This window comes from Erythrolamprus reginae, chromosome Z (genome assembly GCF_031021105.1).
Source record: "Erythrolamprus reginae isolate rEryReg1 chromosome Z, rEryReg1.hap1, whole genome shotgun sequence".
NCBI classification, from domain to species: Eukaryota; Metazoa; Chordata; class Lepidosauria; order Squamata; family Dipsadidae; genus Erythrolamprus; species Erythrolamprus reginae.
The window spans coordinates 101,570,619-101,584,431 of NC_091963.1; the positions used below are offsets into that span (position 1 = coordinate 101,570,619).

Sequence of the window (13,813 nt, forward strand, 5' to 3'; positions counted from 1 at the left end):
TATCAAACCAAAGGATCAGTGGCATTGGTATATTCTACACCCTTCTGAACATTAAGACAGTCTAATGATTGTCATTGGATAATCATTGAGATTTACCAATAGCAATAGCGCTTAGATTTATATATTTCTTAGTAGTGCTTTACACCCCTCTATAAGTGGTGTAGAGTCAGCATATTGTCTTGGTCTTCATTTTACCCATCTCAGAAGAATGGAAGTTTAAGTCAACCTTGAGTTGCTCAGAATGTGCAAACCAGTGTATGTTTTTGATTATTTATCGTGGCTAGAAAGGGCCTAGAAAGTTTAGAACTAAGACGCCTTAAACAAGATCTAAGTATTGCCCACAAAATCATGCTGCAACGTCCTGCCTGTCGGCGACTACTTCAGCTTCAACCACAACAACACAAGAGCACACAACAGATTTAAACTTAATATTAACCGCTCCAAACTTGACTGTAAAAAATATGACTTCAGTAACCGAGTTGTCGAAGCGTGGAACTCATTACCGGACTCCATAGTGTCATCCCCAAACCTCCAACACTTTACCCTTAGATTATCTACGGTTGACCTATCCAGATTCCTAAGAGGTCAGTAAGGGGCGAGTACAAGTGCACTAGAGTGCCTTCTGTCGCCTGTCCTATTGCTCTCCTATATCTCCTATACCTTTCTTCTATTCCTATATCTCTTCTTCTATTCTTTCATTGATATGTTCTATTACTATACCTTCTTTTCTATTCTTTCTTAGATATATTTTACTATGAGTATCTCCTCTATAACCTTCATCATGTATTTTACTATATGTATATAGATATATACCCACTAAAACCCTCATTGTATATTGGCAAAATAAATAAATAAACAAACAAACAAATAAATATTCTCTGCATGATCCATCATGAAGACCAATAAAGTAGATGCCTCTAAAGCTATCTTCCTCAATTTGTTTGGGACTGCAACATCCAACATTTCCGGTCATGTAACCCAAAACAAATCAGAATAGCACACTGGCAAAAGCTTCCTTAAAACAATCCATGAATGCATGAGCAAAACCCTTTAAAATCCCAAACAATTTTTAACCAAATTTATCTGCTTTCTCCTAACTGATTTCATACTGTGCTATATTCTTGTCTTTTTAATTGGCCTCTGATAAAGGTAATCCTCAACTTACGACCACAGTTGAGCCCAAGATTTCTGTTGCTAAAGGAGACAGTTGTTGACTGAGTTTTCCCCCACTTTACAATCTCTCTGTTCTGTCGGGCTCTCTGGTAGAATCCTCCCAAAAATTCACAGGTACAAATTTCAGACACACACACCTTTGAAAATTCAAAACAATGTTCTTTATAATGAAAATTCACTTAAACTAAGCCTTCTTTTGGTATAGCAAAGAACACTCAACCAAACTGGTAATTTGTACAAGTCCCTTATCAGTTCTGTGATACTTAGCTTGCAGCTGTGAGGCAATTCACAGTCCTTCTTCTTTCACAAAGTGAAACACACTTTGCTCTGCTTTAGTTTCAAAGCGGGGAAAAATCAGCACACAAAAGGTCAAAGTCAGTAAAGCAGTCACAAAACACAACGATCAGATAATCCTCCACAATGGCCAAACCCACAGGCTGCTATTTATAGCAGCCTCACTAATTACCACCCACCCAACCACAGGTGGCCTCATTTTCTTTGATAATAATCTCTCAGTTTTGTTGCCTGTGCATCGCTCTCCGCATGCGTGGCTGTGTCATTAACTCTTGTTCTGAATCCAAGCGGGAGCTAGATAATTGATCTCCTTCTGAGCTGTCTGCCACATTCTCCTCCTCCCTGTCACTCATGTCTTCTTGGTCAGAGGAGCCTTCATCATCAGATTCCACCGGGGGCAAAACAGGTCTGCAGCATGTGGATGTCTCCCCCACATCCACAGTCCTTGGGGCAGGAGCAGAGCCAGAGCTAATCACGACACTCTCTTACCAATGTTATTAAGTGAATCATTGCAGTTCTTATGTGTGTAATATGACGGTTAAGTGAATCTGGCTTCCCCATTGACTTTGCTTGTCAGAGGTTCGCAAAAGATGATTGCACGACCTGGTCACTGCAACTTGCCATAAATATAAATCAGTTGTCAAGCATCCAAATTTTGATTTTTTTTCCCCCCCAGTGCTGTTGTAACTTCAAATGGTCACTAAGTGAAAAGTTGTATGTTGAGGATTACTTGTATTATCTCAGATTTCTAGTGAGTCATTTTAAAAAAGCCCAGATGGGAAAGCTCTTCAAATAGCAATTCTGCAGACTTTTTGTTTGATTTCTTTCCTGTGAAGGGATTGAACTGGAGCCACACGATCCTATTAATGACAGTGAGTAGGACATGACAAGCATTCGGATGGTAAGCAGCCACTATGATGACAGCAAAGTGGGCATCTGTTGTATGGAATGCTGCTTATCTCACATAGAAAGTGGAAACATCTCCACAGTACTTTGCTAGATTATTCATATCCCGTCAGATTGGTGCTCTTGATAGGCTTGGGACAAATGACCAGCTTTTAGGATGCTTAAGAAAAAAACTAAGAAAGCAACAGTGAAACCAGCTCCCTAGTAGGATGGACCAAACGCCAAACATGTATTTAGGAATGAGATTTTTTCTTTCATGTCAAATACGTTTTGGTTTTTTGGTTTTTTGGTTTTGCTCAGGTTATAGGAAAGTTTGTCAAAGCAGAAGAAGGCCTTTCTAAGTTGTAACTTTCTACTTTCAAACCATGAGCAGAGAACAAAAATATGTCTAACATCTGGATTTGATACTGACTTGCTCAGCTACCACACCAAACAACAAATCTGGCTTGTTTATTGCATCTTGCTTACTTGGTTTTCATCATCATTTTTTTAAAAAAACACCAAATGTTTTCGACCCTTGGCAACCTTAAGATGTATGGATTTCAATTCCCAGAATCCTTCAGCTGGCATGAAGTCCATACAGTATATCTTAAGATTGCCAAGTCTTTCTAATGTCACCTTTAAATATATACTTATATTGAAGGATCTTTTTCCATCAGAGAAAAAAAAAGTTGGCCATTTTCAGAATCAGTGGCGTAAAACATACACAAATGTAAACTCTACTTTTGCTTTATATGAAGTGATAGGAGCAAGTCATCAAGATATATGGAATGTTCCAAAGATGTTTGGAACAAACTTCCAGCAGAAGTGTTTGGTAAATCCATAGTAACTGAATTTAAACAAGCCTGGGATAAACATATATCCATCCTAAGATAAAATACAGGAAATAGTATAAGGGCAGACTAGATGGACTATGAGGTCTTTTTCTGCCATCAATCTTCTATGTTTCTATATGCATCTATAATAGTCATGGAGATTGTTAATGTGGCATATGAACATACATTGAGAGAGAGGACTAGTTAAAAAAGCCACTATAATGCCTGATTTTTGAATTTAATGCATGATTGACATTGTCTCCCATGAGTCCCTGCTGCTTATGTTCCTGTACTGACTTAAGTTTAGTAGATTACATGAAAGTCATCTGCTACTGAAAAAATTAGACCAGATTATTTTTTATCTTGTCATCCTAATGACTCATGAAACATTGATTGTGGCAACCTGAAAGAAGTTGATATGTGTGTAATTTGCCGGCTACCAGTTGTGGAATCCCACTTTTTTCACTTCTCGTTTTTAAATAATAATTTAAGAACAAAACCTACTAGTTCACGGGTGTCAAACTTGCATCGTCACATTGCCGTCACATGACATGTTGCGATTTCCCCCCTTCACTAAAATGGGGGTGGGCATGACGCATCCAACTTGTGGGTCGTGAGTTTGATACCCCTGTACTAAATGATAGTAATTGAAGAGGAATGTCTAATTGCTTCTTTTCTGTGAAGTAGGTTTTTGCTGTGATACAATGAGGTTGCATACATCCTAGTCAGCCTGGGCAATTGCATTTAAATCTGTGTCTGAGTGCTTTCTGTTGAAATAAGAATAACCCTGTTTTTAAGTTTTTTCCATCTGCTTTACTAAATTAGCTGCCAACTGCATTGTCTTGTTGGTTAGTGGCCTGCATCATCCACCCAAGTTCTTCCGTTCCTTTATCTCTGTCTACGGTTCAGCTTCTAACTACAGATACAGAAAGTGCCAGTGAGAATTAATATGATACATCAGAAATGTCAGATTGTTTCAACACACATCTCTGTGTAACATGTATTTTGCCCCAAACTGGCATGTTTTTTCAGTCTTACCGAACAGGTTTGATGTCATCCAAATGCTTATGGAAGATAGCATCGAAAGTCATGATCTGTACTCCGTCCTGAACAAACTGGGAATCAGCATGAGTGACACAGAATTCCAGGAAATGCTACAGAATGTAGATGTGGCAAGTGAGTCTCTTCGGTTCTTTTGAGTTATATGTTAGCCAATGGATTGATGGACCAAGTTTATGACTGTGCTTCAATCTAGCTTTTATTCTGATCTAGCCTAAGAATACCAGCAGAAGCCTTATATAATCATGGCTTTTATGTTAATTTGTAAAAAAAACAAAAAAGGGCTATTTTTTTTTAAACTACAGAAACTACTCTATCAGGATCATACCATAACAACCAGCTAATTTCAGTGCTACCTTTTTTAATTGCAAAGTTGTAAATGTGACACCCCCCCCCCCCCCCAAACAGGCCTATAGTTAAGTAGATGAAGTCATTCCACAGATAAGCCAGTACTCTACCCAATCTAATGTTTTGGGTTGTGATTGTTGTCCAGTCTATTTCCAACTACCATGGCTCTTCTGAGCAGTTTTCTGAACATTTGATAATAAAGATAATTCACACTTCATTTGAAATAAGAATAAAGTTTTACAAAATTATCTACAAACTTCCAGCCAGTAATATAGTAATAATAAAAATAACTATATTTTTATTGTAAACCTTTATTCATTAAACACGAAACACAGTCAACTGAACATTTAAAAATGTACCAGTGACTGATAATTGTGATACATTTAAAAAATATTCAGTTGACTGAGTTTCATGTTTAATAAATAAACGTTTATTATTATAATAGTAATTTTTAAAAAATGAAGTTACAAGAAACAATTGACAAAAAGGCACCATCTGAAAGACTAAGAAAAATTCTGCTAGAATTTCATCTCCATAGTATCATAGCTGCAAAACAGTACACAGAAATCATTGCAAATGACCCACTGAAAAATATATGTGATACTGAGGAGATATCCATAGCTTCACAATATAATATTGTTTATACAATAATAATTTGCATCCGAAGGAAGGAAACCTTCTCGCCAGCCTGATTGCAAAAGCCATTGTGTAGAGTATGGAAAAGAAAACATTGATAAGCTCAAAATGTTTTGAGACAAAGTGTTTTTTGGAATGATGTAGCAAAACTGAACCATTCGACCACAATTACACAAGATGTATTTAAAGAAATAAGCAAGAAGCATTTGCAGAAAAGGGATATCTTGACAATTGTAAAATATAAAGTGGATTTATCATACTTTGAAGGTGTCAAGAACCAATAATACAACCAATATTATACAGGCATAAAAATAATTATGGATTCAACTCAGTGGTGAAATCCTCCTGGTTCAGCCCAGTTCGGGCAAGGAGGTAGCAGTGGCAGGGGCTGGTTTAGATAACCAACAATGATGGCAGTATAAGACTTTGCCCACCCATCCCAACATCATCACTTCCTAGTTTTGTTTTGTTTTTACCTTTTAAAGCCTTTTTCCCCTGAAAGAAAGAGTGGGGGAGGAAGGAAGGGAGGGAGGTGTTAGAAGGGGGGGGGGATCAGGACTCACTTTTCAGCCAGGAGATTGCTTGGCAAAGAAGAAAAACAAATGCTGTCGCTTTAAATCAAATGTGTTTAAACTTAGCAGCATGGCTGGCTGATGAATTCTGGGAGTTGAAGTCTTAATGTTGCAAACTTTGGAGATGCCTGCTCTACATTGAAAAGTCTTTGGAAGCTGTTCAGAAGGAGGTTTTTAATTGCAAAAGCGAAATGACATTCAGCACTGGGTCAACTGAACAACAAACTGGATAAAAGGATTTTTATATGGTCCTATGTTCGGGGTTTTGTGCAATAGGGGCTTTGTGTTTCTAAAAGGGTTTGTGGTGATTCCCATTGTGGCTAAATGACTTTCGTCCTGTGTTGGGTCTTGAATGTGGGGCTGTTTATTCTGATTCTACTACTGTGTTTTGTTAGCTGCCAAATCTTGCCATGGGGAAATTTCAAAAGATGACATTTTGAATAGGTTTTGTAAAGGATCTGTTTGCCTACTTGTGTGAATGGAGCCAAACATCAGGCTACCACTTTCTGCAGCATATACAGTGATCCCCCGATTATCGCAAGGGTTCCGTTCCAAGACCCCTCGCGATAATCGATTTTTCAGGATGTAGTGGTGCGGAAGTAAAAACACCATCTGCGCATGCGCGCCCCTTTTTCCATGGCCGCACATGCGCAGATGGTGGAGTTTGCGTGTGGGCGGCGGGGAAGACCCAGGGAAGGTTCCTTCGGCCGCCCAACAGCTGATCTGCTCCACAGCGCGGCAGCAGCGAGGAGCCGAAGATGGGGTTTCCGCTTGCCCATTCGCTCCGCCCGCCCGGCTGCTCGCTTGCCCGTTCACCCGCCTGCCCGGCCGCTCCGCTTGCCCGTTCACCCGCCCGCCCGGCTGCTCGCTTGCCGCTCGAGAGCAAGAGGGGGAGAGATAGAGAAAGAGAGAGAAGGAAAGAAAGAGATGAGAGAAGGAGGAAGAGAGTGTGAGAGAGGAAGAAGCAAGATAGAGAAAGAGAGAGAGAAAGAAAGATGAGAAAGGAAGGGAGTGACGTCATCGGGTGGAAAAATCGCGATATAGCGTTTCGCAAAGATCGAGATCACGAAACTCGGGGGATCACTGTAGTCATTATCTCATTCTCTCCCTGGTGGGGGAAGGGGAATGTGAAATAAGCTTCAGGCAGGTTTCTTTGTTAGCAACTTGATCTTTTTCCTTGGTTTTTTTGGGGAGCCTTTTCTTATGAATAATATTTTATATGGGGGGAGAGTGTTGCTTCTCACTAAAGAAAGAAAGACAGAGAGAGTGTAGAAAAGAGAAAGAGGGGAAGGAGGGAGGACCACAAACCTGGTTGGCACTAGGCACAGTTTCAGAGGATGCTTTGAAACAGCAAAGGCTGGAAGTCCAATTCCCTGCTCCCTGGCAAAATGGACTGCTAAATTGGTCGCACCCATCAGTCACATGACAAGCTGGCCACGCCCACATGGTCATGCCCACTAACCACACCCACTAAGCCATCACCATAGAATTGGTGGCAAAAAAAGAAATAGATTTCACCACTGATTCAACTATCTTATAAAAGCTAATGTTTACATTGCTGAATAAACTGAAGACAGAAAGAAACTGGGTATTTCAGTAAAAAAAATGATCTGTCTAAATCAACCACGAAAAAATGGTTTCAGATCCCAATCTTGTATATTATTGAAAAATATCTAGAGAGATCTCAAATATGACCATGCACAGAGACATTAAAATATTTTTTAGCAAGAAAAGTTCCACAAGGAAGAGTGGGAAACAATCCAAAACAAGAATAGAAGAATTACAGAAAATTGATTGGCAGCTATAATTTCTGCCAAAGGAGTTGGAACAAATATTAAGCAGGAAGGTGAACACTCCTTTCTTATTCTGAATCAGTAAATAACTGCTCTTATATGGTAAGGTGCAGTCAAATTTGCACAATAATGTTATATTTAACACTGTACCATGTAGAGCAGTGTATCCCAACCTTGGCAACTTGAAGATATTTGGACTTCAACTCCCAGAATTCCCCAGCCAGTGAATGCTGGCTGGGGAATTCTGGGAGTTGAAGTCCAAATATCTTCAAGTTGCCAAGGTTGGGAAACACCGATGTAGAGGGTATATCTGTTTATTTCCAGATTCATTGATGTGTAGAATTTGTCAGGACAGAGTGTGGGGCTAAACTTTTGCATGTGGCTATAAATACCCTTGACCAATATAGAGTTGGGAAATTGTACTTCTCCAGATAATATTGGACTGCAGTTCCCCATGTTTATGATTTGTTTTCATATTGACTTAGATTGATACAGTTCAGAATCTAATAATCACTTGAAGGCCCACTTTGCTTCAACCTGCTCTAAGGATCAACCTTATTATGTATAAATCCCAGTAAATGAGAACTTCTAACATGTTTGCAAATTGCCATTACAGGCGACGGGACAGTGAATTTCAACAACTTCATATCCGTGATGGATAAAAAGTATTTCCTGAGTGAATTTGCAAGTGAGTAAACCAAAACACTGTTTTCAAGCCTGGGAAGGTAGATTTTCACTTTAGTCTCAGTTTTTGTGGTAGCTAAAACTTAAAATTATTTACGGGACCATCTCTTGCCACATTACAGCACACAGAGTTGGCCTCCTCCAGGTCCCCTCAGCTAAACAATGCGGGTTGGCGGGGGCGAGGGATCGAGCCTTCTCTGTTGTTGCCCCGACTTTATGGAACCAACTCCCCCTCCCCGAGGTCCATATGGCCCCGACCCTGCTGGCTTTCTCTAAGGCCACGAAGACATGGCTATGCCGGCAGGCTTGAAGGCCCTAAATCAACCACTAGCTTGTCCATGTGTTTGAATTGGTTGAACGATTAGTATGTATGCAATTAAATTGTCTTTAGTTTTAATTGTCTTTAGTGGCGCTCAAGGCGGCAAGATGCGCGTACCATGCCGCCTTGATTGCATCAGCGGAATCCCGCCCGGCCGCTCTGTTTAGGGTGACCCGCTCCCTTCTTAATCAGGAGGGAGTTGGGGAGCCCTTGCAGAGTAGCGCCGAGGAGTTTAACACGTTTTTCGCTGATAAAGTCGCTCAGATCCGGGCCGACCTTGACTCCAATTGTAAAACAGAGTCGACTGACAATGAGTCAGTCGAGGTGACTGGGGCACGTACTTGTCCACCTGTCTGGGAAGAGTTTGATCTGGTGACACCTGATGAAGTGGACAAGGTCATTGGAGCTGTGAGTTCCGCCACCTGTCTACTGGATCCGTGTCCCTCCTGGTTGGTCTTGGCCAGCAGGGAGGTGACACGGAACTGGGCCCAGGAGATCACCAACGCTTCCTTGGGGAGGGGAGTTTTTCCAACACTCTATAAAGAAGCGCTTGTGCGCCCCCTCCTCAAGAAGCCTTCCCTGGACCCAGCTGTACTTAACAACTATCGTCCAGTCTCCAACCTTCCCTTTATGGGGAAGGTTGTTGAGAAGGTGGTGGCACTCCAGCTCCAGCGGTCCTTGGAAGAAGCCGATTATCTAGGTCCCCAGCAGTCGGGTTTCAGGCCCGGTTACAGCACGGAAACCGCTTTGGTCGCGTTGATGGATGATCTCTGGCGGGCCCGGGACAGGGGTTTATCCTCTGTCCTGGTGCTCCTCGATCTCTCAGCGACTTTCGATACCATCGACCATGGTATCCTTCTGCACCGGTTGGAGGGGTTGGGGGTGGGAGGCACTGTGCTTCAGTGGTTCTCCTCCTACCTCTCTGGCCGGTCGCAGTCGGTGTTAGTGGGGGGTCAGAGGTCGGCTCTGAGGTCTCTCCCTTGTGGAGTGCCTCAGGGGTCAGTCCTCTCCCCCTTGCTATTTAACATCTACATGAAACCGCTGGGTGAGATCATCCAAGGACATGGGGTGAGGTATCATCAATATGCCGATGATACCCAGCTTTACATCTCCACCCCATGCCCAGTCAACGAAGCGGTGGAAGTGATGTGCCGGTGCCTGGAGGCTGTTGGGGCCTGGATGGGTGTCAACAGACTCAAACTCAACCCGGATAAGATGGAGTGGCTGTGGGTTCTGCCTCCCAAGGACAATCCCATCTGTCCGTCCATTACCCTGGGGGGGGAATTATTGCCCCCCTCAGAGAGGGTCCGCAACTTGGGCGTCCTCCTCGATCCACAGCTCACATTAGAAAACCATCTCTCAGCTGTGGTGAGGGGGGCGTTTGTCCAGATTCGCCTGGTGCACCAGTTGCGGCCCTATCTGGACCAGGACTCATTGCTCACAGTCACTCATGCCCTCATCACCTCGAGGTTCGACTACTGTAATGCTCTCTACATGGGGCTACCTTTGAAAAGTGTTCGGAAACTTCAGATCGTGCAGAATGCAGCTGCGAGAGCAGTCATGGGCTTACCCAGGTATGCCCATGTTTCACCATCACTCCGCAGTCTGCATTGGCTGCCGATCAGTTTCCGGTCACAATTCAAAGTGTTGGTTATGACCTTTAAAGCCCTTCATGGCATCGGACCAGAATATCTCCGAGACCGCCTTCTGCCACACGAATCCCAGCAACCGATTAGGTCCCACAGAGTGGGCCTCCTCCGGGTCCCGTCAACTAAACAATGTCGGTTGGCGGGCCCCAGGGGGAGAGCCTTCTCTGTGGCGGCACCGACTCTCTGGAACCAACTCCCCCCGGAGATCAGAACTGCCCCTACTCTTCCTGCCTTCCGTAAACTCCTCAAAACCCACCTTTGCCGTCAGGCATGGGGGAACTAAACATCTCCCCCTGGGCACATTTAATTTATACATGGTATGCCTGTGTGTGTGTCTGTTAGTATATGGGGGTTTTTAAATCTTTAAATATTTTAATTAATTGAATTATTTATGATTTGATTTACACTTGTTGTGAGCCGCCCCGAGTCTTCGGAGAGGGGCGGCATACAAATCCAAATAATAAATAAATAAATAAATAAATAAATAAATAAATAAATAAATAAATAAATAAATACGATTTTAGAAATTAGTTTTCTTCCTTGACTTCTTTTTTATTGCTGCTATTATTTGTAATTTTTATATTATTGCAAGCCGCCCTGAGTCCTTTGGGATTGGGCGGCATAGAAGTCGAATTAATTAAATAAATAAATGAATGAATGAATGAATGAATAAATAAATAAATAAATGTTTAGCTGAGGAAACCTGGAGGAGGCCAATTAATTAATTAATCAATCAATCAATTAATTAATCAATTAATCAATTAGTTAATTAATCAATCAATTAATTAATTAATCGGGCCCTAGTTTTATCCTGCTCTGGTGCATCCACATGGCAGGGTCACGAAAGTCAAAGTGGCTATTACCATGTGATTGAAAACATGCATCTTTATAAGTATTCCATGTGGCACCTATAAAGGTGAAGGGCAGTGAGTGAACAATCACAGCTTCTTGATAGTTTTTTTTCAATCCACCACAATGATGTGTCATCAAATAATTTAAATGCTCTTGATCTAAATAATTAAAAGAGTTTCAGCTCCAAGAGTTGGAATGTCCCATCGTATTAGAATTCTAACATGAGAAAAGAATTTCCAGGGCAAAAAAGATATTTTTAGATCAAGGTAATTCAAAACTTCTCACTTATCGAAAGCACTGGAGTCATGATGGCGAAGATATGGCATGCGTGCCACAGGTGGCATGCAGAGCCATATCTGCAGGCACGTGAGCAGTAGCCCTAGTTCAGCTCCAGCACACCTGAGCTGAACTTTTGGTGAACTGATTTTTGGTGAGGTTGGCCAATGCCACCTCTCCCCTCTATGAGTCTCCATGCCGCCCGTTTTGGATGTCAGGTAAGTACAGGGCTCATGCGGAAGCTCTGGGAGGGCATTTTCGGCTTCCACAGGCTCCAAGAAAGCCTCTGGACCCTAGAGAGCCAAAAAACCCAGGCCTAGCAGGCATACCAGAAGTCTGGAAATAGGCCATTTCCTGCCTCCAGAAACTTTAGGGAGATCTGCTAGGCCCAAAATAGGGCTCAGGGAGGGAGGTGGTGTGCACATGCATGGGGAGTGCGGAATGGTTGTGTGTGCATGCACACAGGCAATGCTGGGGGCATTGAATTGTGGGTGCGGGCACCTGCTATTGTTTGCATACGTGCGCTTTGAGCACCTAAGGGGAAAAAAGTTTACCATCGCTGCATTCATGCTTCTTAAAATTCCACAAATTGTTAGGACACAATGTTTTTAACCCCCATTTCTGCTGGAAGATTTTCAACAATTGTCATTAGTAACAGCCACTCCCTCTCTTCTTCTCTCTTGATTTTTTTTATTTTTTAAATAAGTTTATTTTTTAAAGTTATATCTTTGTACTCTCATTCCAGAGCAGGCATGAGGGCAGGAGACAGTTGCAGCTGCCAAAAATAAGAAAAAATGAATGTTTGCAGAACTTTATTTATTTATTAAATTTATATGCCACTCATCTCATAGTTAACAGCTCTGGGTAGCTTACAAAATAAAAAAAAGATAAATATAAAACAGTTTAATTAGTAGATTTGCATTACACTCGGAGCTACAGTAGCTATTTAGCTGTTTGTTTTAAGGTAGCTGAAGTGAGTCTAGAATGCCAGCCGGCTCCAAGTGTTGCCGATTTTAAAGAGCTCACTTGGAGGCGGTTGGATCTGACAGCCATTCGAGACCGCCACTTGCAGTTTGGCCAATCAGCGAGCGGCATGCAAATTTATCTTGCATACTGAAAAATAAAGACTAAAAACCTCGGGGAGAGACAGTACAGTACTGGAGTCTTTCATCTTACCCTATCAGTGTAGGATGTCACTATCAGAGTGAAATTTCTCCCCACAAGGAGCCTCCTTGAGGGAAAAATTTTTTTTTCTCAGGATGAAAGAGGGCTGGAAATTCACATGTCAGCTAAGACAATGTAAGAACTAAATTGTATAACTTGATGGATCTGGGACAACTGCGGAATTTCTCATTTTACACCCCCCCACCCCCCCACCCCGAAAAAAATAGCTCCTCTGATTCTTAGCCAGCAAACCTGAAAGCTTTTTACCAATTGTTTATGTCCTCTTCAATTTTCATTCTATATCTTTGGTGGCAGCATAGATAGCATTTAGACTTGGACATGCTTGTAATTTTGCAGATTTGAAACACACCATTCAAGCCATCGACAATATAGAAGAAGACAAGATGGTTCTGCATGATCTTCCTTCCTTTATTAGAAATATGGGTATCCAGCTACATGAAAATGCATTAGAAGAAGCCCTACAACAGATTGTTATTGACAGTGAGTAAAGTATTTTTCATCCATATTGCTAGAATACCTGTCAGACATTCTATAGATCAGTAATGGCAAACCTATGGCACGGGTGGCATGCGGAGCCATGTCTGCTGGCATGCAAGCAGTTGCCCTAAATCAGCTCCAGCATGCATATATGTGCCAGCCAGCTGATTTATGGCTTGCACAGAGCCGCTGGGAGGGCTTTTTTTGGCTTCCAGAGAGCCTCTGGGGATGGCGGGGCATTATACCCTCCCTCAGCTCCAAGGAGGCCTTTGTAGCCTGGGGAGAACGAAACACGAGCTTACTGGGCCCATCAGAAGTTGGGAAAAGGCTGTTTTTGGCCTCCAAAGGGTCTTCAGGGGTTGGGGGAAGCTGTTTTCACCCTCCCCGGGCATTGAATTATGGGCGTGGGCATTCACACATGTATGATAGCACGCACATACGCTTTTTCGGCACCCAAGGAAAATAAGGTTCGCCATCCTTCTATAGATAATCCTCCCTTAGCTATCATTGTTGGGACTGGCAACTCCATCACTAAAATCATTAAGCATGGTATATGATTGCAAGAGGCTCACTTCTGCCATGCTCATCAGGTGAGACCCCATGTGTGATTTTATTGCTGGAAGTGCACAAATGGCAATCACATAACTGTGGGACACTGCAATGGTCTTAAATATTCCATGGTTTCAAAATGTTCAAATTTTATGGGACTAATGGGATTCTATGAGAGTTGTCAGTGCAAGGACTGATCATAAAGTTACTTTTTCAGTACCATTGT

The 13,813-nt window shown here is 42.1% G+C and overlaps 1 protein-coding gene across 1 annotated transcript in view; it reads left to right on the forward strand.

The window, feature by feature from the left end:
• The first annotated feature begins 5,909 nt into the window (after positions 1 to 5,909).
• Positions 5,910 to 13,813, forward strand: part of LOC139153862 (reticulocyte-binding protein homolog 2a-like) — a 123,298-nt gene continuing 115,394 nt past the window's right edge. Inside the window, exons 1-3 of the mRNA XM_070728277.1 lie at positions 5,910 to 6,011; positions 8,213 to 8,284; positions 12,898 to 13,041. Of these exons, the coding sequence (XP_070584378.1) occupies positions 8,251 to 8,284; positions 12,898 to 13,041 (178 nt within the window). The 5' untranslated portion in view covers positions 5,910 to 6,011; positions 8,213 to 8,250. The remainder of the gene's footprint in view (positions 6,012 to 8,212; positions 8,285 to 12,897; positions 13,042 to 13,813) is intronic.